Source organism: Xiphias gladius, chromosome 21 (assembly GCF_016859285.1).
Source record: "Xiphias gladius isolate SHS-SW01 ecotype Sanya breed wild chromosome 21, ASM1685928v1, whole genome shotgun sequence".
Lineage (NCBI taxonomy): Eukaryota > Metazoa > Chordata > Actinopteri > Istiophoriformes > Xiphiidae > Xiphias > Xiphias gladius.
The window spans coordinates 24,980,581-25,006,529 of record NC_053420.1 but is presented as its reverse complement, the minus strand read 5'-3'; the positions used below and the strand labels follow the sequence as shown (position 1 = coordinate 25,006,529).

The following is a 25,949-nucleotide window of genomic DNA, read 5'->3' as shown; positions in this document are numbered from 1 at the left end:
GCAGATTATTATCATGACGGCTTCAAGCAGACTAAACACCGCTGTTTAGACATTTCATTTCCATAGGTAAACAACCTGTGGTATACCGATCACCTCATAAGGTTACGGAGCCTGGGTAACATTACAGCATAGGCCTGTTTAGGTCATGATCTGATCATACCTGTGTGCCGGTCACTGTGAATAAGTAGCCAACACCTCAGTGCCATTTGAATGTATTTACATTTACACTGCGGGCATTTAGGTGACAAATACTTATCTATTCATGTCTCCTGGCATAATGAAGAGTGCTCGCACAGGAACGTCAGTGTGAGGATGTTGTCTGATCTCACACACTCACACATGATAGAGAAACAGCTCATATCAGAGACAGGCCTGTCAGAAAGAGTGAAAGAGATCCCTTCAGCGGCGGTGCTCAGCTATGATGATGACATAATACGGGACATTGAGATGAGCTTTGCATTGACAGGCTGTAAAAGTCCTCCCGGCATCAAAGTGATGCCAGGAGGTAAATAATATGTCTGCAGAGTAGGTAAGAAACTGTTGTGAGTGTGTGTGCGTGTGCGTGTGTGTGTGTGTGTGTGTGTGTGTGTGTGTGTGTGTGTGTGTGTGTGTTTGTCTGTGTGGCCACAAGGTGCTAACATTTATCCCTCCTGAGTGTACTGACTCACTCTGCTTGCATGTAAGGAGAACAATGGGATTTCAGTAGCTTGAAGTGTTGGAGATCACTTTAGGTCCACAAGAAAGAGAGAGAGGCTGGGGCTGTGTGCTCAACGTCCTGCACCTATTGAAACACACACTTTCCTTTGTTTCTAATGGAAAATGTCACGTGAGAACTTGATTGAAACATATTATTAACAACAAAGGAAGTGAATTTCCTGCTTAAATCTTACCTCTAACTTTACGCCCACCCCCAGCCTTTTATTTTGCCTTGTCCTTACTTCACTCATTCCTTCACCGACCACACTGTTCAGTACTTTGTTACCATAGTAACTTTTTTCTCTCTTTTTTTTAAACTTTATTTTATATTTTCACAGAAGAGTTGATGGATGTCCATCAAACTAAAGCCCATCAATATAGCAATTGGTGGTTGGAAAGCCTTAATTTGAAGCTGATGGCGTAGTTATTGTTGAGATGTCAAGGGAAATTTACAGGCAGTGACCTCAGCAGGTGGTCACATTCAGAGAGGCTGGGTAAAGAGAATCATAAAATGGTTTTCTCCAGCTTAACACTTTGTTTGCGAGGATTTGAAGTTGTTTTTAAAAATGTTTGTTTCTTCTACTTTTTAGAACCTGACAACCTTTGACCTACCTATCTACAACGCTTGCCAAGACACTAATGGAGTCTGTATCACATGACCACAACACTTCCTCAACTTCTGCAGGAGGGGATGCAGTGCCAGTGTGAGTGACAGGCAGTCTGAGCCAATGAACTTCACACCAAACCCGATTCTAGTCCCGGACAGGGACAGCCTTCCACTGAAAAAGAGGGAACAAAGACCGAGCTCACTAACACAGCAGCAGCAATGTGATGCTACAACATTCAAGGCGCCCTACCCTTACAAGAGCCACAGCGAGTTTAGGATGAAACACACAGGCCCATTTCAGCCCGTGCCGAGACGGGTTCCTGCGCTCTACCAGCCCTGGATGCCGACTCACACATTCACCAGGTCCAAGCCTCATGTGCTATCCGCATTCAGGGAGCATCGTGGCTGGGCAGAGTGGAGAGAGTTCAACCCCCCGCACCCTGGATGGGACTTTTCCCATAACTATCAGCACCACAGCCACCTATCCGGCACACCTGCAGTCCACCCAGGCCATCCACACCACCACTCCAAATTTAGCCCTATCTCCCTGGTCTCTGAGGGTTTCCAGAGAATGAGTGGAGGGTACAACTGGGAGCACCTCAAGACTTTAAGGGACAAGGGTTTGAACACAGTCAGGCAGCGCAATGGCAGGAATAAAGAACCATACGTGAGGAGAAGAGACAGGAAAGTTGAGTATGCTCCATGGGTTGAAAAAGCAAGTCCTCCATCATTGAGCACATGCCTACCTCACTCTCCACATGAGGGCCAACATGATTTCTTGCACAAATCAACAAACGCTGTCAGACATCCTGTTTCTGGATATTCAGTCAGAAGAGTTTCCCCTGGCGATAACTCAAACAGCACATACACTTCCATGAAAGAGGACACATCAAGATCTCCTGTTCTGCCCTCTTCCGAGCATTCTTCTTCCTCCTCTTCCCCTCCTAACCGTTTCCCCTGGCTGCTCCCTCACTTCTTGGCCGGCTCTCTGATTGAGCTCAGAGACGGGCGGCTCAGACGAGTGGAGCACCTGCAGACGGAGGACTTCCTGCTAGGATCACTGGCCTGTCCAGACCTGCGCCTGAGCAACTGCACGGTGCAGAGCATCTCCCCTTCAGCCTCCTCCTCCTCCATCTCACGCCTCCTCATCCTCCTTGACGAGCAACAGTCACAGGTGATGGAAAATCACTCTGTAGTATTCATCATGCGTGAAGTAGTTTCTCCTTAAGCAGTGCCAAATGTTGCGTTCAGGTCATAAGGGAATTACTATTAACACAATCTTGATATTCCTTCAGTTATGAATACCATTGATTGAACAGGATTAAGGCATAGAGGATGAATTCTTAAATTTTCTCAAAAATCTTAATGAGAAAATCCCTTCAGTCAGGCTTTTACTATGACACATTAAGGAATAAGGCTAGTATTATTTTATATTTTTTACTGTAAACACATCAAATGAAAATACCAAAAACCAACAGTGAATTGATCCTACTAACAAGTATTTCATGTGTAGCCAAAGCCTGATGCCATAGAGCTCCATTGTTGTCCAAAAACTATTCAAATACATGAATTAGCCACACCTGACTGACTTATTTCTTTATTATGATGAACACGGGCATTCCCACATACACCGTCCTCGTGCCGCAAAGTACTACTACAGACAATGTGTATTAATCCACAGCTGAAAATAGTCCCGAAAAAGTGCACCATGTACTTCTGTTTGAGTAACATTTGCTAAAAAAAAAACTACAGTGCCCAGCTGTTTCAGGAAATTATTGAGCCTTTTAAAAAAAAAGAAACTATATATTTGTGGCCCATTTTTAAATATTTAAGTCTTCAGTGGGAACCAATGGACTTGTGGCTGATTACCACAGAGAGGGTTGGAAGTCAGAGAGTACTGAGAGAATTTTTATGGGATTTGTCCACAACAAAGAAGTACATTTAATAGTATTGAAGAATTCCAGCCTCAAGGCCAGTTCATAGTTTTCGCTTGCCCTCAGATGGACACGGCTGTGGATACGAACACGCTTCTATTCATACTATAATCAGGGGTATGCGTACGCAGAAACATTCCACAAATGCACACTAGAAAACTTGACGGCGACCTCCTGACCGCAAGATTTTTCGCACAGGATTTTTCCATTTGTGGGTGACATTGCATATTGCAATGTTTAAGATGTAGTACATAACCTATAAGTAAGATCCAAGTAACTCCAGGGTACGTGTGCTGCCTTCGCAAAAAAATGCAAAGAATGAGCCTGAATTTAAACCAAAGGTCTGTACTGAAAATATTGAATAGGTATAGGCAGGGGTTAAAGTGGGCCGCCTGGAATGATCCGGAGTAGCGTTCACCTTTCATCAATAAGTAGGCCTAAATAAATCTGGTTGGCTGTTTCATATATAATAATGTCAAGAGAATTAATTTTCCGTGTGCTGCAGCCTGGCGTACCTTCCACCTGATGCCATCGAGATAGTCACTCAGCAAACCACAAAGTAATGTCACCCCATGGCCCCGCTCCCACACTCAACACACATCTTTTTCCATTGTCAATCATAGTTGAACTTGGCCATCATGCATGCCGGGTCAAATCTCGGCTGGCTGCCGCATCGTTTGTGGCTGTCAAAAAAACCCATCAAGTTTTTACCAGCCCTGTCAGTCCCTTGACTGGCCCTCTCTGCGTTCCTGACATTTGAGGTGCGCACGAGAGCGTGCTACTTGACCCTCTGTGCATTTTCGACGTATTGGTGAGCTGTTCCGTACACATTTCAAGTGGACCCAGTCGGATCATAGGGGCCATCCTCAGGATGTCTCCTGAACTCTATCAAAGACCTCCAGACTTTTAAAGCAAATCGTCAAATCCAATATCTGGATAATCCGAATCAGTTCTGTGATGTCAGCAACATTACTACCAGCAGTTCTCACTTTATGCATCATGTCAGCAGAACGACTACACACAGTATTTACAGTAGTGGCAGTATTGTGCACAGCATGAAAGAGAAACCAAATGCAACAGCTTTATAAATGAATTTAACAAACAGAGGCACATCTCAGTTCTGCAACTTGTAGCCCGTAGATATGACTGCCTGCTAAAAAAAATGTTCACACTGCCTGCACTGACAGAAACTTCAGTGTTTCCTGAAACAGACATTTTACTCTGCCACTGGAAGCAGATGTGGGATGTTGGGTGATGAATGTGGCACGTTGTATTCATGTTCGGCTGAGGTGAACTAATATGCAGGGGAACTGTATATTTTTGTCTTTGGAAGAAAGTTTCCTGCTGAAGTCTTGGCTCATTAAACTGTCTTATTTATGAGAGGAGCTGCTGTGAATGGCATTATTGAAGCGTTCCTTAGCTCCACCTGCTGCTTTGTGCAATGTTTTATCATTAATAATGAAATTGAACATAACCATCGGACAAAACCTGGTGGGTGGGCTGGGGGACCGTCAAAAAATCCCTAAAGTTTTTACTGGCCCTCTCTGTATGTGGTTTCAAACAAGTCTGAAATCATTAAACACTTCCAAGTTTCGTTCACTGTAACTGCTATGTGACATGAATACAGCACAAACTGGAACACCCCCCCCAGTGAACAAGTGTGTATGCTCTATTTCTCTGTCTCATTCTACTGTATACATGTGTTTCCCTCCACCAGGAGTTGGTGGATGTCTACGTGGAATACCCGTTCTTTGTGCGTGGGCAGGGCTGGTCCTCCTGCAGCCCTCAGAGGACCGCCCGTCTCTGTGGCCTGCAGTGCCGCCAGCTCAGCGTGGGGGACGTCTGCCTGGCCCTCACACCCGTCTTACCTCCACAACCTCCACCGTCAGCCGCCCTGGAGCCAAAAACCTCACTCAGAGGGTCAGAGAGAGGGTGTGAGCTCGTAAAGGTGTCACACCCACAGGTTCCCCCGCGGCCACAGTGGCCAGCAGGGGGGGAGAAGAAGGAGGCAGAGGCAGTCCGGAGGAGACACTATTCAGCCCCTGAGCTGAGGGGTCTAGGGACTAATTGCATGTAGTGAAGGGGGTCACTGGTTTATGGGCAGGGACCAAGTCAGTCTCTTTTAAGCCCTGCTATATTTAGCCTATATTTGCTGTCTCTCTACCTCCTGAATCATATTTCTGTGCTTGACTCGTCTTTTTGTTTTTAAATTGTATCTAAGGAATGAAAGCTAAAGAAGAACAATAAGCTTGACTCTCAGGATGCCCTACAGATTATATTAGCACATATTTGTCAAGGTAAACCAGGGATCAAATACTGATTATGTGAGCTGATTCAGAGTTAAAGATTATATCCTCTGTGAGCCTGATCTCTGCCTGGCTTCTTATAACAAAGAATCAAACCTTGTGAGAGAACTCTTTGTGAGAGAAAGTAAAGAGCCAAAGTGTAAAAAATATGTCGCTGCAGGGACCTGCTTCAGCAAGAGTGAATTTGAGAAAGATCTTGTAGCCTCAAAGAATATTGTTTTAGTTTTCAGTCTGAGGGTTCATATGCTCTCTAGCAGTCCTGACAGAATCAACCCATGTCCGTTGAAAAGCACATAAAAGTACTCCCTCAGGTCATTCAGTCCTAATGATATTGTCTAAAGTTTATCTCTCTCTTCTGCCTAATATTATATAAGAGTTCTTCGTCCTCACAAATGATAGTTGAGAGGGAATTTCACATTGACAATTAAAATTTTTTTATTGTATCAGTAGGATTTAGTTTTACGCTTCTACCTCTATTTTCTATTTAGGGTGACAAATATAATTGTGTGTTTTTAACAGTGTGGGCTGTAATGTAATATGCTTTGCTGGAAGCTTTCAGCTTCTCAGTGAATGTCACTGTGAATGCCTTTATTTGCCAGATTGTTATATGCACACATTATGTGAAGTATGTGCTTTGCTTTTTGTACTAATGCATATTTTATGAGTGGAGACGCTTGTGCTATTCTACATACTTTAAAGGCACAATCTGTAATCAGGGTACAGCATCATGTGTCAGGACTGTGACGCAATTAGAAACGTAATGAGTACGCACAGTTCACACTTAATCAACTGAATGGGACAAAATTGAAATGTGGACCATGTAGACTCAAGTATGACCCCACAGTTGAGGCAGACAGGTCGCTGTAAACCTGACCACAGACTGGGTCTTTAACTTGTTAAACAGTTTTCTCACTGTTAAATAAATATGTTGCGAATTCTCTGCATATTTTTTTAGTTTTACCAAAAAAAAAAAAAAGATGAAACACCCAATCGTTAGGTGACATTTTAGCAGCTGTTCTGCTGATCACATCACACGATTTTCTTCAGGATATGGAGATAAATTTGATCATGGAGTTATGGATTTTGAAATATCCTCCATCTGTTTAGGAATATTGTGTAATATGATCGACAGCTTCAGCACAGCTACAGTACTAAATACAACTTGTGGAGAGATTTTTTTGGCAACTACTGTTTCCAATGTCAAGAATTAACTGTCAGTCTCAACATTAGTTTAAAGGAGCAATGTGTCAGAAATGGCCAACCGTCAAATGCACACTCCAAACAGATAGGGGTACCATATTACCAGAAAGTTTAGGTGTCCACCCCTATCATAAGAAACAAGCAAATGCACTCTTTTGGTCCCTCCTCCCTCCTCCCCTTGTCCCATAGCCGGACTGGCCATCTGTCATACTGGGACAAATTCCGGTTGACCAGTGGTACTGTCAAAAAATCCATAAAGTTTTTAGCCCTCTCTGTGTACCTGTCATCAGGGGTGCACATGAGACCGTGCTGTGTGCGTTCTCTGGAACTGGGCTCACTGGCCACCTGTAACCAGGATTAAACCCTGACCCTCATGTTGAGCTAACATTATCTTGAATAAATCTAATCTCAGCATAGGGCAGTTGTTGACGTGTTGCCAAATCTGCACGGATTAGGGAATAATATTTTCCACACAGGTTTACCTTGCAATCTAATTATGTAACTGATAGGTTGTTTTCTCGGTTATTGCTAGACTGACAATAACGATTTTAACACCGAGTCTGCCCAGTCAGAGAGACAGGGAAGATGTAGTGGTGGCGGGAGTAGCGGATGAGACACGGGAGGTCAAGGAAAGCAAGGGAGAGGGAGAGCAGCCAGACGGGAAGGGGGCTAGCTGGTTAGCATGCTAACTTCAGTCAATATCTCTGCAACACAATACATAGATGTCTTTGACACAATGTCAAAACTGTTATTTCTTCACATTCTGTTGATGATGTAATTTTTGAACGTTTTAAACATAAATACTTATACATACATATTGCCCCTTTAATATACTAAGCAAAGGTGCTTTGAATGCCACCGTTGAGGACATTATTGAGGCCAAATAAGGTAAAAAACACATCTGATTCATGTTTGACAGTTTCCATTTATTCAGCTACTTTAATCTGACAAAATAAAATTACAGCCTCTGTTTGATCTGACCTGACCTGCAGCTCTGCAGTTGGGGGTGATGTTGCCCACCCCGATGTCCGCCTCATGAAGATGAATCACTGACATTTTGCAGACTGTAGGCCTTTCACAGGCCTAGTGTTAAATGTCTGCACCAGGAAATGAGGCCCAAAAGCCAGTTCTTTCAACCCTATTCACTATTAACAGTCTTGGCCGTCATTCTTCACTGAGCTCCCCTACATCAGCAGCGCACACACACAAGCTGCCAGATGTCTTACACCTGACCTGGCCCAACTGGTCTGCTGAACAACCAGTTCAACACCAGTGAAGTCTGTTGAGGAACATTTTTTCTGATCAGGAAATAAGTTCATCCAGTGGTTCCAAAACACAATGTGAAGTGATTGAACAGGAAGGTGGAGATTTAAAGTTTTATGGGCTGAGTAACTATCAAATTCACATTTCCATGCAAGCAATATTTCATATTCTCATACCTCTTGTCAAAAGACAATTCAAATGCAGATATGTGTAGTACATTACATGATCTCTGCAAATACGGAAAATGGTTGAAACTTTTTACATTATGTTTTTAGCAATCCATGTTTTGTTTGAGCTTCCCAAGTAACTCAACACTACTTGGAGTCCTTTTAGTGGACTTTTTCTAGTCACACTAAAAGGAAAATCTTTTGTGCAGCCTCTCTCTCTGACCATTAGTGCTGATTGGGGTGTGGTAGTGGTTAATACTACAAGGGCGACTCAGCTGCTGATCATAAAGACAGTCTCTCAGAATAAACTTTGTTCTGTGGCAGGAGTTCCCTTGTCACCAGGCAGTCAATCATCTCGTCTCTGTTTCCTCCACCTCTGTGTTTATATGCATCCCTCTCCGGATTTGCAAAACTCAAAGGAAGGGGAAAAGCGATTAGTGACAGCCACAAGCTCTGACCACCATGTTGCGGTACTTCTTGAGGATGACATTGGAGCTGTCATCGAAGTAGAGCACTGAGATGCCATGGAGCTGTGTAGGGGCACAGCAGGGCTTGGGCACTGTCTCCGGGTTGATAAAGTGCACCTGTTGTTAGAAGAAGCTGAAATCAGTCCTCACAGAAAGTGGAGGCTGTAATGAAAGTGTTTGTCATCAGGGGCTGTTTGGGACTTACCAGAGTTTGCACAATAGCGTGATTAGTAGCATTCATGTAGGAGTTGAGAGGGAAAGCACATTCCCCTTCGCAATAATATGCTGCATAGCCCTCTGGTGCTATTATCCAGTCCTGATCAGAGAAAAACCACAGGCAAATTAATTAATTGTCACTTACTGAAATGAAGTTAAGTGAAATTACATTAAAATTAGATAAAATGAAAGTTCTCAATTATACCTGCCATCCCAAATCTCTGAAACTGACATACAGCTCACGCTTTTTACATCCCTCTTTAGAGATACCGAGGTTATCTGAAAGTGAATTATTCAAATATGAGTACACACAAATGTATTAAAGTTATAGGCCTGTAGGTCAAAGTCATTATGGCTCTATGATGCTAAGATTTTAAGGGACAAGACACCTGTTGCAGCCTCCACTGCCTTTATTGCATCCTGAACAGTCCTCTGAGGTTTGGAGCGGTTAGACTGGCGAGCCTTGTGGCCTTGGGCAGAACGGATGCTGCGGAAGCGCACCTCACTGGCTCTGAAGAAGGCGACCATGAAGGGCTGCTTTTCCTGTGGCCCACTGCCCGTCAACAGCCCTGCTAATCTCGGGTTCCTCCTCTGGCCTACAGGGGGAGACAGAGGAAACAAACCTTAGGGAGCTTCAACCAACCACTGAATCACATCTGAGTTTCTACAGAACAATCATATGTTCATCCTAATATGACCACAACAACCACATTTATTACGTAAACTCTAGGAGAGTTTAAGAAATCTGTAAGAAATCCTTTCACAGATTTACTCAATATGTGGCGTCCCTATTAACCACAGGATTCATCATAACCACAAATCATTACTTTAGACAAAGACTGTAGTCTTTAGACTGTTGCTGCTTCTGTGGATCCCACCCCATGACTGTATGGCAGCGACTGACCATGGCTGTCCTCCAAAACCAGGTGCAGGCCGAGGTTCTGCTCAGGGTTGAACAGCCAGAGGTTACTGGTGGCTGTCAGGTCAAAAACCAGCCAGCCCTCCTCTGCAGCCCAAACATCTCGCTGGTCCAGCAGCAACAGCTCCGCTTCACTGGGGAGAGAATAGTATCCGTTTAATGTCGAGACAGATCTACATTTCAATGTTTTTTGATATAAACACAAATGTCAGATTAATTAAAGTTTCTTGGAAGACAGAGACTTTCAACCATCCCTATTGTGATGAGCTGTCAACTGTGATGAATTATTATTACACTTAGGTATCTCTTGTTTTCAAGTTCCTGTACATTGATTTTCATTCTTTAGTGAAATTAATGGCAAACAATGGTTGTGTGGAAGCTATGAAAACAACCTAAAAGGTATATCATATGCTTAGGAAAATGGCTAGCTGTCATCAAAATAATGTAAAATTAATATGTAATAGGCTAGAAATCTCAAACTACGTGTGGTCCTGTGATATCTACAGTATTAGGACACCTTGTTTTATGTTGTTTTGGCTGAATACGTCAGCGCATTGGATTTGAAGTAAAACAACGACTTTGAGGTTAAGAACTAACTTCCAGCCTTCTGTTTGAAGGTGTTTACATCCATATTCACATACATATTCCCCCAGTTTTCAGACAAAGCTCCAGGAAAATAATACATTAACCGCTGCCAAGATGTTTTACGGCCAAACACTGCAATGGTGTTGATTGGCCAAGTCAGACATCTGACCTCAGTCAAACTGAGAATGTTTTTCATGTGCTGAAGACCAGACTGGATGCAGAAAGCTCTAAAACAAGCAACAAGTGAAAATGGCTGCAGAACAGGCCTGTTAGATCAGCATTATGAAAGAAAATACCAAGTGTCTACAAATATCTGTGGGCTGTAGACCTCAGACAACCACTGGGTACAAAGGAAACAAGTATTAATCATGATCAGTTTCATTAAGTTTATATTAAATTGTCCACTTCTGTTATGTCATCCAAAAAAATAAAAAATAAAAATATAGAAGATGCAATAGAAAATGTGCTACCGTCCTCTTTGTATTTTCATTTCTTTCTTTTTTTGTCTTAGGCAGAAGGCACAAATACTGGAAGTTGATTATGACACAAGGAGAAAGTACTTTAAAATTTAATAAGTTAATTTAGTAATTTAATAATAAATATATTTTCTTAGTCAGTTCAGCTTAAAAAAAACATAACAATCTCAACCCTCAGCGTAACTTCCCTTTGAGGGCTAACACTTTGAATCATGTATTCCCCCACAGCGAACAGCCATTATCAAAGGAACACTTTCTTAACTTCCAAGAAGAAAAATCCTTCACCGATGTGTCGTCTTAAAGGCAGTTTTCACAGACAAAACCTTTGTTTACAGATTGAGTTTCAGACCCCCAGGCAGATGTCTGTCTTTTAGTCCTGCAGCCTGCTCGTCTGTATGGAGTGGCCTTTTTGTGTCTGTGAATGACAATGGTGTTGCCCTTAACACCATCGTCAGCCCCACTGTCACCGATGAAGGACTTAAATCTAATTCCGTCTGTTCACTGATGTCCCCCGGGCAGGCTGAGGCAGGCAGGGTAATGTGGTACAGAGATTTTATAATGTGGGTGGATGGTGGAGCTTTGATTTATGAGGAAGAGGGGGTTGTCAAGATGATAAACTGTTCTTCAAAAGAAGATCTGTCATGTTGTTATCCAATTTCAGATGTGGGGACAGCGAGAGGGCTACAGACAGTCAGACAGACAGAAACAAGGAGGAATAACCACCTGTCTAACAGAGAGTAAAATGACGTCTTGTGGGTTGAGGGTGTTATTTGTGGTCAAAGCTGCTTGTTATAAATGAAGGTCTCCCGGGGACTGTCCTGTTCTGACTGTGTGAGAGTAAACTTGCTCTGGAGAGAACCACTGTGTTTCTGTAATTGACACTAATGTCTGTGTAAACAGCTACAGCGCTGACTCTAACATCAGCAGAAATAACCTGTGGGGGAAACGTAGACAGACACGGCCAGTGCAGACAGATCTGTGTGCATGTACAGCAGCCTAACAACCTCATTTCCCAGAAAAACACGCTGCATAATGTGTTTATTCAAATTCAATCACACTACTCATACTATGTCACTAACATAAGAGAATAAGCATATGTAGCAATGACACATCCAGCTAACACGACGACTTCGAAGATGATTTGAGAAATGCTGTAAAGGCTCGATTCACCTAAATTACAAAAAAAAGCCCTTCCCTTACCGATTGTGCAGAGTTTTCTTTTCATCTAAAGCTGGTTTTAAGTGCTCAGATTTCAGCCACAGCTTCAATTTAACAGAGATAAATAGAATGTCATTTCTTTACAGTGACTGAAAAATTCAGTTTAAACCTGTCTAAGAGGCCACAGCTATGCTGTCATGAAAATAATGTGAGGCTGTACGTAGGCACAATGGCGCTTTGAGCTAAATGCTAACATCAGCATTCTAACATTCTGCTGTTAATTAGGTATAATGTTTATCATGTTCACCATCTTAATTTAGCCTGTTAGCATGCTAACATATGCTAATTACCGCTCAACACAAATGCAGCTGAGGCTGATGGGAAGGTCATTAGTTATTTGGTCATTTGTCCAAACAAAGTCTTTGATGAATTAAAAAATCAACTTCGTGGTGGCATTAAGTTCATGCCAGTTTAACAGCCATCTACTCAATAACTGTTGAGATATTTCAGCCTGGACCAAGGTCATCCATGGAGTAAAGCTGCTAGCATGGTTAAAAATTCACCAGCGATGTGTCTTACTACAAGCAGTGCCCTGGTTTCTCAGTCTTCTTTACAACTACTTTCTACTAAAGAAAGATTCCTAAAAAAAAACATTGACAGTGTGTTCTGTGGATTTTCCAGAGTAATGGGGACACTGTTTCTGGAAAGTCATGTTACTGGTGATGTCCAAAAACACTAGATCGAGGTGACGCATATCATAAAACATCAACAAAATCAAGAGAAAATACCAGCCTGGAAACATTGAAATGGCTGGGAGCTGAGAATAAGACCCCCCTTACCTATTTGGAGGCTCCTGCAGGACCTGGTAGATGCTGACTCTGAGCGTCTCATTCTCGTAGTGTTCTTGGATGAACTCTTTGTAAATCCTGAACTCTGCTGCTGTGACGGCCTCTCCCTCTGGAATACGGGAAAGGTCAAAACGAAATTCCCTTCGGCCCTGCTGGTAGAGAAGATCCTGATCCTGATCAACTATCAGGAGAAGAAAAAGAAGAGGATATAGTATGTACAGCAGACCCGAAGTAAGGGTGGCTTTGTGGCAGAGAAAGAGGTCAAAAGCTCTGAATCAACATTTGACTGAGGCCTACGTTTCATCAAATTCTCTGACCATACTGTACTCAACTGTGATACCACCATGATTAATGGTTGATCTGCCGCACACACACACACACACACACACACACACACACACACACACACACACACACACACACACACAGTGAAATAATATTTCTGAGCCTCACAGGGAAAGTGTATACATGTGTGGAAAAAGCAAACCGCTGAGTACATTCAGATGGTAAACCAGTCAGTGGCTGCAATATCTGTCAAAACTGTCACTGAGTCAAAGGATTCTCTGATGTGTGTCGCTGTGCCCACATCTCGGAAGCACTGTCAGAAACAGGAAAAATCCGGCTTCCACCAGTGAAGTGATTGATCTAAACACCACTTAGGTCAAGTTTGCCATACATGCCAATGTGGGGGAGAAAGAACATACTCAGGGCTCAGTTTGGCTCCCTGTTTAAACTGCACACATGTGCTGACCACAAGAAAAGGTCTGTTAAGGCACTGCCCGGAAAACCACAGCAGCCACTGTGCTTTTACAAACACAGTCACGTAAAGTATAGAGAGCCACCGAAATTCATGTGTGACTTAACTACTAGAGTCTGTACCACCCACACCTCCCTGATAATTTTGCCATCTATTACTGTCCAGTGATTTCACTCTGATTGTAGAGGATCAAGTGAAGCAGCAGTAGCCGGTGGCACAGTGGGGTTTCCACCCCGCCCTGAGCCAGCTGAAGCTCTCGAACACTCAGAGTTTCCAGAAGAACGCTGGTCAGAAAGACCCCAAAGCTCCCTGGGGCTTTCCAGTGTTGTGTTTTTACAGAGTTAGTCAATGTGTTTGTCCTTGGAAAGAGCACTGGAGGTCTCTGGTGAAGGTGAGCAGAGCAGAGCAGAGCAGCGATTAGCCACTTTAAAAACATCCTGCCCACTGGCATACACCATGACATCATCATGACATCACCCTGCGTCCGTACGTCCACTATTGTTTCAGTGGCAGACACCCATATACACAGTATCCCAACACTAGAAACATAACATTTACTTCCAACTCGCAGACAGACTGACTCAAAGTCGTCTAAAAACACTTCTAACAACACAAAAGCACACACAAGCCGTTCATCGTTAAGAGCGGCGCATTCTGAACCCTGCGAGTCATTTCTTTGACCGCAATTAAATGCTGGAGGGGAATGAGGGGTGTTTTTATGAAAGCAATAATTGCTTGTAAGAACTTGGTGTGTTTACGTTAGAGACCATTAGCTGCAGAGATCAGACCTCAGATATGCAAACTTCCTTCTGGGAGGCATTTCAACACTTCAGATTCCTTCTGACACTGCAGGGCCAGACAGCGGAGCTATCATTAACCTACTGCAATTTTGTAGTAGGTGGGAGTGTATTTTTACAAATCAGTGTGCCTGGCGTTAAGATGCATCACAATGTCTGCACAGAAACAAAACTTTAAACAACGATGAAAAAGCGATCTTGTTGAACAATAATTATTTGTCTAATCGTGACAGATGCACTCATGTTCTGTCTATTCATTTGTTATGTGTACGTTTTTAAGTTATTTAAGTTAGTGGTAAATATTACTCAAATGAACATCTACCACTCTTTCAAATCCATGAGTGTCTGCATGTGTTGACAAGATCTGTCAACATATTTTATACCCTAAGCTGGTTCGTTGAAGGTTACTAGAACCAGCAAAGACGCTTTCACTAAACAAAAATTTTTGCACCTTTTCATAAATCTGCTGCAGAATGTAGAGGAGAGGAGGGGTGAAACGTATCACATCAAGCGAGATCGTGCAATTACAAGTGGAGCTTAAGAGTGAAAAGAAAGCAATTATTTTGCACATGGATGTACAAGTAATGAGAAGTTTAATGAGATTTTCTGGCAGGGTAAAAGAAATTCTTCACATGATCTCCTTATGCTACCTACAGATCAGCTTAGCAGGACAAACACATTTCTTCCTGCATGTTCTGAGACACACAATACTCCTTCTGTTCCTCAGTGAAACGGTCATTCCTCTAACTGTTGGGAGAGCATTTTTCACTCGTCCTTTTTTTTCTTTAATCATAGCCAGTGACATTTCTGGTCATTATGCCTTTTCCCATGCTCTGCAGGTGTGACAAAGACCTCAGCAGCAGCAAACAAGGAGGCTGACATGAGGAGTAGCAGAGCAGATAGCTGCAGAACAGCTAGGGCTGATAAGACTGACAGCAAAGTCAGGCCTCAGCAGTACGTTCAACATTACTTTCTTGTGTAATGTTGCATGAGAATGGGACTAATGTTTTTTCGCGTGATTCTTGAGTACAACCTGTGGTGTGGCATTCCAACACAAGTAAACATATGCAGCCGTGTACATGTATGAGCATGTGTGCAGTTATGTGATATACAAAATGTGTGTGTAGACTTTACAATATGACTACATAAGCTCTCAGATACCGTCTACCAAATATAAAAGAGGGGCTGAATACCTCCTTTCAACTTTCCTTCGACCGTAAAGTATTTCACTTAAAGATACTGAGTAAATGTGGCTGACTTCTTTAAAATAACTCAATAAGCTACTTAAAGCACTGTCCACCTGCACTATATACCTGGGTACACAGAGCAACTCTCCCTCACACTTGAAGCTGTGGTCTTTGGAAAGGAAATAATCCAATTTGGTCTTGAAGCGTTCATCCAGGGACCACCAAGATAGAGCCACTCCAGTACAATGTGGGAGAATGAGCTATAAAACTCCAATCATCAGCACAGGAGGCCGTGCTGGGCTTGAGAGAGAAATAATACACACTCATTGTGTCTTTTTTTCCCCCTCCTTTCGCTTTATAATCTAAGTCTACAGATGTGGAACCACATAAATCTGTTACTGGTTTTCAGAAACAATGTTTCCAGATCTCATTACCTAAAGACTGTCAAAAGTTCACAACTGAGGGCATAAAATGTTATGTCATGCAATTCAGATTTTTCACAGTTTCCAAAATGTTTAATATTAACTACACACACATATGCTGATTGAAAAATAACTTTAAATGGCTCCTCATTTAAAGGCTTCAGTTCAAACTCAATGGCAAGTAAAAAGTTGGTTAAAGGTGTCTGGGAGACGTATCTGAGACGAACAAACTTCATCTCCTCACATTGACCTATGACCCTCATCCAAGCCTTAAGGCAGGAGAGGGCCGTAAAGAAGAAAAAAGTTGGTTTTGGATGTAACCACATCCGGATAAGAGCCACAGGCACCACGCCATCTGCTTGTTTCACCATAGTGATATCAGAGCCGCCGTAGGATCTCCAAGGGAAACAAAGGCAGGACTTCCCTTTTATAAATTTGATTATGTCTGAGTGAGCCCAAACTCCCACCTGTGACCCCTGTGATTTACACCCTCCGAACAAACATGCAAACAGGCGCGGATACAGGAATGCACGCACACCTGCAATATCAGAGATTACTACAGCAATAACATGTGTTTAGATGCAGTTTGTATCTTGATCTCACCCAACTTGTCTCTCACTCCCCAGGGGTTTAGAAATGCCTGTTCAATTCCTAGTCATGCGAAACAAAAGCCATGCTAAAGCCCCTCCCCCAGAGCTTTGAAGGGATTCTGGGGAAATCAGATACAGGCATGTTGTCATAACATCTACGGCTTGGAATGCATAATGCTTGATTTCAAGTGAAGACAGTGACCTAAAAGCCACAGTGTCAGAGACGCAAAGGCAAAGACACGCACACTTAATCTGTGCACTCTGTTGTGGCTGTGAAGGACTTGACAACAAAGTGGAAAGCATTTAAAACCTTGATCCCTGCGCTGATTGACTCAGATAACAAAGATAGAACTGCCCCTGAGCAACATAATATACTGGAGTTATTGCTTGTTGTTTTGGACAGTTTGGGAAAGTACTCATCTAACTAATAAGTAACTTTTTTTTAAAGTGTTACAAATTTTTATGAAGCACTCCCATTGGTATTATTTTGTGGTCAACGGTGATATAGGAGGAGCAGATTTTGATTGTGACACTCAGTACAGAGTATCACAGGCACAGAGTATACGTCCTTAAAAAAAGAGTTATAATAAAAAATGTACATAAAATCAAATTGTGTCATGCTGCTAAAACAATACACACCCAGTACGTCTATGTTATTTACTTAAAATTAGAGAGACTACGTTTATAAATTGGAAAAACTGAAAGGACTGTTAACTTACCGAGGTTGGCAAAGCTCATCACCATATCTGCGTCATCTAGGAAGCGGCTGTCCTGTGGGGTGACCATGGGGGCGGCCCGGGTGGGTAAAACGGGCTTGTAATAAGAATATCCGTGGGGCTCGGTGTCTGTGGAGATGGTATTGTACAGGTCCAGCATGAACATCGGGGCAGCGTTCTGTCTGGTGTGGACGTGCGGACGCGGACGGTGCGGCAGCCCCAGGATGGAGAGGATCTCCCGCTGCATCTCCCTGCGCTCCTGGCTCCGCAGCCGCCGCTGGATGAAGCTGGAGCGCACCTCGTTGTCCATGGAGAAGTTGGAGAAGGCGACCTGCGTGGCCAACACGCAGTAACCCCAAGACAGGAGTGTCAATGTTGTCGCCAAGGCGCTTGTCATCATTCTACCCAAATATTACGCGCGGCTCTAGTAAGTCGAAAGGTGACACTGGAGATGCGGTTTGTTAATGAAGAGTCCTCCTTTATGTGGGGGAGCAAAGCACACTATCTTCTATCAACTCCGAATACCACTCCCTCTTCATCTGTCGTTACGCACTGTCTGACATTGCCGTGCGCTCTTCTTGATGGCAACTTGGGAATGGATTTTATTGAGGCTGTGTCAGGGGAGGGGCAGGAAGGGTTCAGAATGGAATAAACCAAGACTGGGGCGGCGTGTGGGAGTGAGGCAATGAAAAGTAGGGCGAGAATGGATCACTGGCCTTTCATGAAGTGCACTTCTCTATCTTGGTAATAAGATGGGCGGGGTGTGGACCTCTCAAACCCAAGTGTCCCATCATTGCGTCCTTTGTTTGGACATGCTTGTCTGGCCACTGATGAAAGTAGGGTTTTATTAATATCTGATTAGCACATCTTTTCCCTGGAAATCTGTCTCATTCTCCTCTAGTCTGGCAGCCAGCCTCTCAGCCACCCCCTGGTTCTTCAGCCCCGTCATCAAAGTTCATGTATACTTAATTTTTTCACATCCCATGCTATTTTGCTTATAACAGGTATGGACAGCTTAAATTCACCGGCTCTGTGCCTCAACGCTGCGCACAGGGAGATACTTCAACACTAAATGATAAGTCTAAACGTAAAGAGGGGAAATCCCCTAATCCCTTCTTCAAGGTAGACACCTTTGAACTCAAACAATAAACTCAGGCCCACCCTAACTGTTGAAGGGTCTGAGTGATCAGCAGCAGCAACCCAGGTACATGAAGGGACATGCCAATAGCCCCTATGAATTACCAAAACAATGTGTAAAGTACTCCACTTTGACTGCTTTAATAGAGACTTAAAGAGGAGTTGGAGGGCGATGAATGACAAATGAACAATCCTACACTTCAGTACAGATTATACCTGTGCCTAACTCTGGTTTAAGGATGGCGGTGACTGGCTCAGCACATAAAACCGAAGGGAGGAGGTTAGTGTGTCACAGCTACCAAAGGGAAATGGCCTTTTACTAATGTGCTTTTCTGTTTCTCAACTTCTATTTTTAACTTCTCTCTTTGTGCAAAGGGGACCACTGGAACAATCCGTGAACAAATTCATTCAAACTAAAATTATCCAACAGAAAAGGTAATTCAAAGTTACATGAGCACCAGAAAAACATGTATTTCCCAGCCCAGGTCACTCTACGTGACTCATTCATTAAAACCAAGACAAACTCATGAGTCCTCCCTATCCACCACAAACATTAGCAAACCTTACTACTTGGTTTATAGTAACTATTTAAGACTGTAAAAATCTGTTTTGCTCAAGCACTCTGCGGCCGGATGGATGCGTGTCGACATGTCCTCTCACTGGCAGTGCCATAATTTAATGTATGCACCATATTCTATTGATCCGCTTAATGTATACTGACCCGCTCCAATACAGATAATTCATTACATCTCCCACTGGAGCTACCACCATAGCGTATGTCATACTAATTTAATGCACACAACAGATGAATAAGAAACACTGGAAAAATGGTTTGTTTTGTCCATATATAAGGGTCAGTTATACTGTGAAGGGTTGTTATTGATCCTCCACCACCAAAAATCTTTATCCTGCACACAACTGGCCTAATTGTCGATCGCCCAGATTTTTATTTTGTATTCAACCTCCCTTTCATTCAGATTGTGTGTCCGTGCAGGCAAAATCTAAATTTCAATAGGCTACAAAAGGGACTACAGACTACAGGCATGGTTATTATTAGTGTTGGAAAGTACGTTAGGACATTTACCAAAGTAGGCTACGATTGGATAATTAAGTCCAATGTTGAGGTCTTGCAACTGAGTCCGCTTCATACTCCCACTTCTACATTTCAGGTGGAAATATTATGCTTCTTACTCCACATTAATCCGACAACTGTTACTAGTTACAGTATATAAAGTAGTATAGTCCCATCTTCTCCACCAAATGCAGCTGCTTACCTACTTGTTAATGCTCCTGTAACAAAAATCCAAATAACAAATCTCCATACTCTGAACTGTATGTGTGCTGCACTGGTGAGGCACTTGTGGGGGACAGAGGAGGTAGCCTACCTCTTGTATGGCGCGAACTGTGGGTTCGCCCATTGCGACCCATGATTAACCTACATTTTTCTCTCCTGGCCCCATGTAGGTCTGCTGGGATAAGCTGGCAATAGACGTGAAACCATACAAACCCCGAGTGCAGCAGCCAGACGTGTTTCACACACCCCTGGGCTGCTTTCTACAAGAACAGTAAAGTGACTTTTTGTCATGCACTGCCTCCAAGCGTTAACCCTTGAAACCGTATGCTTTTACCGGGGCCGGTGCGTCACCAAACTGCGACATACCGCGGAACAAGCGCCACATTTCTGCTGCGCCAGATTATCTAGGCAATTTCAGCGTTGCCGCTTTAGCTACAGCTACAGCCACAGCCACGGCCAAAACAAATCTGGGGGTATGTATGGTCACGTAGCTTTGAAGCTGTGTTCCAGCTGCTACAGTGTTTAGATGCGGTGGTTGAAAATGTTTCTGCACAGGAATGTTACCGGCCACAGTTGATGGTCTCATAAACTGATTTAGCTAACGTTAGCTAGCGTTGAATTATCCCGATTTTCCGACCCACACAATGGTTGAATTGGAAGCGCATGAGCTGATAGGTATTTTGAATATCACACACGGTTAAACTGCCCATATGTACTTCTGTTAACACGCTAGTTTACCGCTGGTATTTAGAAGCTAACTGACAGAGTTAGCGTTAACGCTAGCCCTTCAGCTACGTCTTGTCAAGTGTCAATTGTTTTGGTCTACGTTACTTGAATGAACTTTTCCTGATATCTAACACGTATCACTAGTTTTAAGTTTTGTAAACTGAGTGCCATGTCAAAGGTATGTTAGCAAAAGTAATGTACTGGCTACCTAGCTTTACACACATACAGTGTTTGGTTCAATACTACATCCAGTTTGTTTGGTTTTTTTCAGTTGTTGTAAGTTACGTGTGGACACGATTTGACTTCTGACAATGTTGATGGATCACAACTGTGGTCTGCTGTTATTAAATTACACCGTGACTGCGTTTTGTCTCTCAGGTGTACATCAGGAATTACGTTAATAAACTATGAGTTTATTTGGGACGAGCTCCGGGTTTGGAACAGGTGGGACTGGTGTCTTCGGGAGTACAACAACAGACAGCCACAATCCAATGAAGGTAAACCAGAGGAGTGCAGGAGAAAACTATTTGACATGGTTTTTTATAAGTTGTTATGATGGCTCGCTGAAAATTGTGCCTTCTGCTTTTAACCCGACAGCTTTGTGTTTTTCCTTTTGTTGCTTATGTTCCTGACTTGTCCTACAGGATGTTGAAGTGACTTCACCTCCAGATGACAGCATCAGCTGTCTGGCTTTTAGTCCACCCACCATGCCAGGGAACTTCCTCATTGGGGGATCCTGGGCCAACGATGTGAGTTATTTATTCACTCACAAAAATGGTGTACAGTGAAATACAGTGTATTTAGTGAAACATAATCGGTAATATCTTTAATATGGGATTTGAGGGAAATTGAGAGGCTGGAGGATGCCTTCACCAGGCTTGTCTTTCATGAAGGATTACTACTGCACAAGATAAGTTTTGCACAGTTCAACTCTGTTGTTTCATTTACACTCAGGTCAGGTGCTGGGAGGTGCAGGACAATGGACAGACTGTCCCCAAAGCCCAGCAGATGCACACAGGTCCAGTGCTGGATGTATGCTGGAGTGATGTAAGTCTCATCATGCAGAGTAGCTTTGAGCCCTGGAGTAGATGCTGTCTTCTGGGTCATAGAATAATTTATGATGTGCCATTCTCTTTAACCAGGATGGGAGTAAAGTGTTCACTGCTTCCTGTGACAAGACAGCCAAGATGTGGGATCTTAACAGCAATCAAACAATGCAGATTGCACAGGTTGGATGAGAGCCCCCAAATTAACTGTGTGGCCAAAAGAATGAAGTTGACTCCGCTAAGACCTCTCATTATTTATTTTCACAGCATGATGGTCCGATCAAAGCAATCCACTGGATAAAAGCCCCTAACTACAGCTGTGTCATGACTGGTAGCTGGGACAAAACACTGAAGGTACAACACATTTTTCAACACATTTTTTAGTGGCAAACATTTTTAACAGTTATAGTCATTACAACGTTTCCAGAACAACCTTAGCCTTTTGGGCACATGCAGTGTGTGTGGGTTTTTTTCATTTCCCAGACAGTAATTTAATCCAGTTTAGGAAAATAGTCCCGAAACATCTTTTAGAAAATCTGACTCGTCTCCAGTTCATCAGCATTCTGTTAATCTGCGATGACCACAATTTAGTCTTTATTCCTGATCTGTTTGTGTAGACACTGACACATAACAATACAGAGGCAATTAATCAGAGACTGGAATGTCACACTTTGTAGCTTAATGTAGCACTGAGAAAAATGACAGCTTTTCTGTTTTTCTCTTCAGTTTTGGGACACCCGCTCTCCCAATCCTATGATGTCTCTACAGATGCCAGAGAGATGCTACTGTGCTGATGTTGTAAGTGGTTTTTAAGGGCTATGAAATGTATTTTACTGCCTTCTGTTTGGATGATTGATTAAGGGTTTTTTTTGTTGTTGTTTTTTTCCTTTCCCTTACCTTCCTGACCCCGATATGTAGGTCTACCCCATGGCAGTGGTTGCCACAGCCGAGAGAGGACTGATAGTGTACCAGTTGGAGAACCAGCCCTCTGAATTTCGCAGAATAGACTCTCCTCTCAAACATCAGGTGAACTGGAGTGCCATTTACTATTATCTTTTCATCGTTTCGCTGTACTTTTCAAAGACAACCAGATACATTTTCCTCGACAATGAGTATAAAGCTAATTTTAGCAAGATATTTCATTTTTTATGCATTGTGGCTATTTGATCCAGTGTACTTTTCTGCCCTGGTCTCGCAGCATCGCTGTGTTGCCATATTCAAGGACAAGCAGAACAAGCCCACAGGCTTTGCACTGGGAAGCATTGAGGGCCGAGTGGCCATCCACTACATCAACCCTCCAAACCCGTGAGTGTCTTTAACAAACAATCAGTTTCTTACAAGTGAGTGTTTGGAGTCTTGCTTATCAGTCACTACAGGTGTGTCTTGAATTTACTGAAGTGCAAACATACTTGATTACTATCTTGTTTACACAATTAAAAAGACAATGCTCTTACTGTTAAAGACCTGAGGCACAAGATGATTTGAATGTGTTTGCTGATGTCTTTTAGAGCCAAAGACAACTTCACCTTCAAGTGCCACAGGTCCAATGGAACCAACACAACCACTCCACAGGACATATACGCTGTATGTTGTTCTGAATTTCTGAGACGGTGTTGACATTGTGTATCGTTTGTGCTTGCTCTTAAGGGGAGATTTTGTTTGGATGTTTTCTATAAGAACAAAGACAAATTATACTTGCTTGTGGATTTTATTGTCAAGAGTTTTGGTGCAGTTTGTTATCAAAGACTTTTTTCACAGCATAAACGAGGAATGCCTTGTTGAATTAATTACACCTCTGCTTTTCCTGCTATGCCATGTCATATCTGTGCTGAAAAGGTCCGTTAATAGTGTTTAATTTAGTACAGTGTACAGTATCTGAAATCAGTATTAATGTGAACATGGCTAAACATTAATTCATGACATTTGCATATTTAAATACTATTATTATAATAGAATTGCTTTCTCCTTTAAATAATAGCATGATTTCCTATTGTATTTCCGTTGGATTTATAATAGCTATCTCTTTTTAAAACAATTTGATTGACATCGTACTGGACAGCCCTTGTGTATAGTTTCACAGGTTCAGTGATTTTTAAAATAGTCACTGTGATACACTAACTAGCCTAGTTGTAATGTTTCTACATGTCTCACCTACTAATTTCCATATATTCCCATCAGGTGAATGCTATCTCCTTCCATCCTGTCCATGGCACACTGGCTACTGTGGGCTCAGACGGGCGCTTCAGCTTCTGGGACAAAGACGCCCGCACCAAGTTGAAGACATCAGAGCAGCTCGATCAGCCCATAACGGCTTGCTGCTTCAATCACAATGGCAATATCTTTGCATATGCTTCCAGTTACGACTGGTCGAAGGTAGGAGATGTAAAATCTTTACAGAAGTAGTGAACAAGTGTTTTTATTTTACTATTGTAGTTTACAAAGTTTGCCTTTTCATTCCGGTCTCTACTCAAAATTGCGGTCCAAAGTATTCCTGTTCTGTCGTCACTGAGTGGCATTCTGAATCCCTCAGGGCCATGAGTACTACAACCCCCAGAAAAAGAACTACATCTTCCTGAGGAACGCTGCCGAGGAGCTCAAGCCTCGGAACAAGAAATGGTGAGAGAAGGGCAACCACTGTCTGTAAATCTGGAGACCGGGGGTCGCCGGCTGGGGCTGCCCCACTTCCTCTGAACTTGTGACTCGCCCTGGGGCCTTTTCAAGGCACCCCCTCGCATGCATGAATGTGGGCAGAGAGGATATTGACATGATTCTAATCTCATTACTGCAATATACCACTACAGGTAGCCATTTTGTATGGGATAGGTGCTGCACTGACCTGAGTGAAGTCATTTTGAAGGCTTGTGTGTTTTCTGCTGTAATAATGTATACAGATTGCCTTTGCACCTATACAGTCAGGATGTTTTTTGGGAGATCAAGACTGCTTCTACAGTATTTAGCTAGCGAGTAGTAAGGTGCAGTGTACACTGCAGTGTGTTCAGTGACATAAAAAGGTATTTTTGGACTTATTTATTGAGTTATGGAAATAACAGTGAAAGGGAATACTGAACGTAGGGCAAGCAATCATTTACTGTGAATCAACCATCATTTGTAAGGATTTATTTTTGTCTGCCGAAGAGTGAATTTTCTGCTGTTTATTCTGTGCAAGAGGGACACAGTGAGAACACCCTTTCAGAAATAAACAAGCAAAAAAAAAAAACTTTGAAAAATGTGACTGACTGCTCCCTCCTGTCTTTAGATTCGTCGTGCCAAGTCGCATCTCCTGTGAGGAAATGCGGAAGACCTGCTGCTTTAGTGTGTGTATACGCTCGAGACAGACTCCTTCCTTTCGGCAAACACCTGGACCAATGCCGTGGTACTGCATGTACTGTGCATGGACCAATCAGAGGGGCCTACCCAACCTGGCGTTGATGACAGCTGCGTGACACTTGGTCTTAGAGGTCATCATTGAAGGGGAGGGCTTTATTTGTCATTCATCTTGATGTTTTGATTTTTTTTTTTTTTTTTTTTTTTTTTTTGTCTCCAGCCCCTTAATTTTTTACAGCTTTCCAAAGACTTTTCATTCTCTTTGATTTGATTTTACTCCGTGGTTTAGCTCCATTAATGAAACTGGGATGTAAAATAAATAACAAAGTGCATACTCTTAGATTTGAACATGTTTATTCCAACTTGAGGGAGTAAGTAGGTTCAAAATAACCTATTGTGTTTGCTGTATAAATGTTTGTCGGGGATTTACAGAACTGTAATGTGCATGCAAAACCATGACCACTATCTCATATTTCCGCTGTAAATCTCTCCATCATGTGGTTCTCTGACAATGGAGTCATCACAAAATCAAAATGATAAAATTTGAACGGCATCTCTGTCACAATGACCCCTACTGTCTGCTTGTTTTAATCCAAGTTAACCAGCAGAGTGAGCATTTTGCCCTTCAGTGAGTTAACTCCAGCAGTTACCTGTAGAAAAGACCAGGAGCTGTGGTGTGAGAGCTAAGCAGGACAAATGAGATCAAAGCAGGACAGTGGGGTTTTTCATCCAGGTTAAGTCCTTTTGGCAGGGATACACAGCTGGAAATGGGGGGATTTATCAACAGGATATGAATGAGGTAGCATGGGCAGCTACAAAGGCCATGTGTGAAAAGTGAAGCAGTTCATAGAGGAGAAGGTGTGAATTAAATGCCTTTTTATTGAGGTCATTAGAGTATCACCTCACTGTTAGTCTGACCCTTGGTACTTAGCAGTAAAACTGCAAGGCACCGAGGGCGGGAAAAATATGCTCCTGCCACAATTCACCGGCTCCTCTAAGCTTTCGTGGGGTGACACTGGTACCGTTCCTCTACTGTTCCGTTCGACCAACCTAACAGAAAGTCCTCCAGTTTGATTGTACTCATGATTAAAAGGAAGAGGTTGATTTACTA

The 25,949-nt window shown here is 42.8% G+C and overlaps 2 protein-coding genes across 4 annotated transcripts; one reads left to right on the top strand and one right to left on the bottom strand.

Annotated features, from left to right (window-relative positions):
* Positions 1–7,666: 7,666 nt before the first annotated feature.
* On the bottom strand, positions 7,667–20,045 carry LOC120782909 (bone morphogenetic protein 7-like). 2 transcript variants are annotated; one of them, XM_040115465.1, is made up of 8 exons: positions 19,834–20,045; positions 17,315–17,642; positions 12,834–13,023; positions 9,761–9,909; positions 9,246–9,452; positions 9,062–9,135; positions 8,846–8,956; positions 7,667–8,757 (listed from the first exon to the last, which is right to left on the bottom strand). In XM_040115465.1, exons 1-8 carry the CDS (start codon positions 19,864–19,866, stop codon positions 8,608–8,610), a joined length of 1,242 nt encoding a protein of 413 aa, XP_039971399.1. In that variant the 5' UTR covers positions 19,867–20,045; the 3' UTR covers positions 7,667–8,607. The 2 variants fall into 2 exon arrangements, with proteins under 2 accessions (XP_039971399.1, XP_039971398.1); XM_040115464.1 differs by lacking the exon at positions 19,834–20,045 and having other exon boundaries at positions 17,315–18,004.
* On the top strand, positions 19,946–25,403 carry rae1 (ribonucleic acid export 1). Of its 2 annotated transcripts, XM_040115467.1 has the most exons (13): positions 19,947–20,215; positions 20,847–20,965; positions 21,113–21,217; positions 21,423–21,515; positions 21,611–21,697; positions 21,782–21,868; positions 22,241–22,312; positions 22,433–22,540; positions 22,713–22,819; positions 23,023–23,098; positions 23,693–23,887; positions 24,045–24,130; positions 24,771–25,403. In XM_040115467.1, coding segments are annotated over exons 2-13 (1,107 nt in total). In that variant the 5' UTR covers positions 19,947–20,215; positions 20,847–20,875; the 3' UTR covers positions 24,772–25,403. The 2 variants fall into 2 exon arrangements, with proteins under 2 accessions (XP_039971400.1, XP_039971401.1); XM_040115466.1 differs by lacking the exon at positions 24,771–25,403 and having other exon boundaries at positions 19,946–20,215; positions 24,045–24,134.
* The last annotated feature ends 546 nt before the right edge of the window (positions 25,404–25,949 follow it).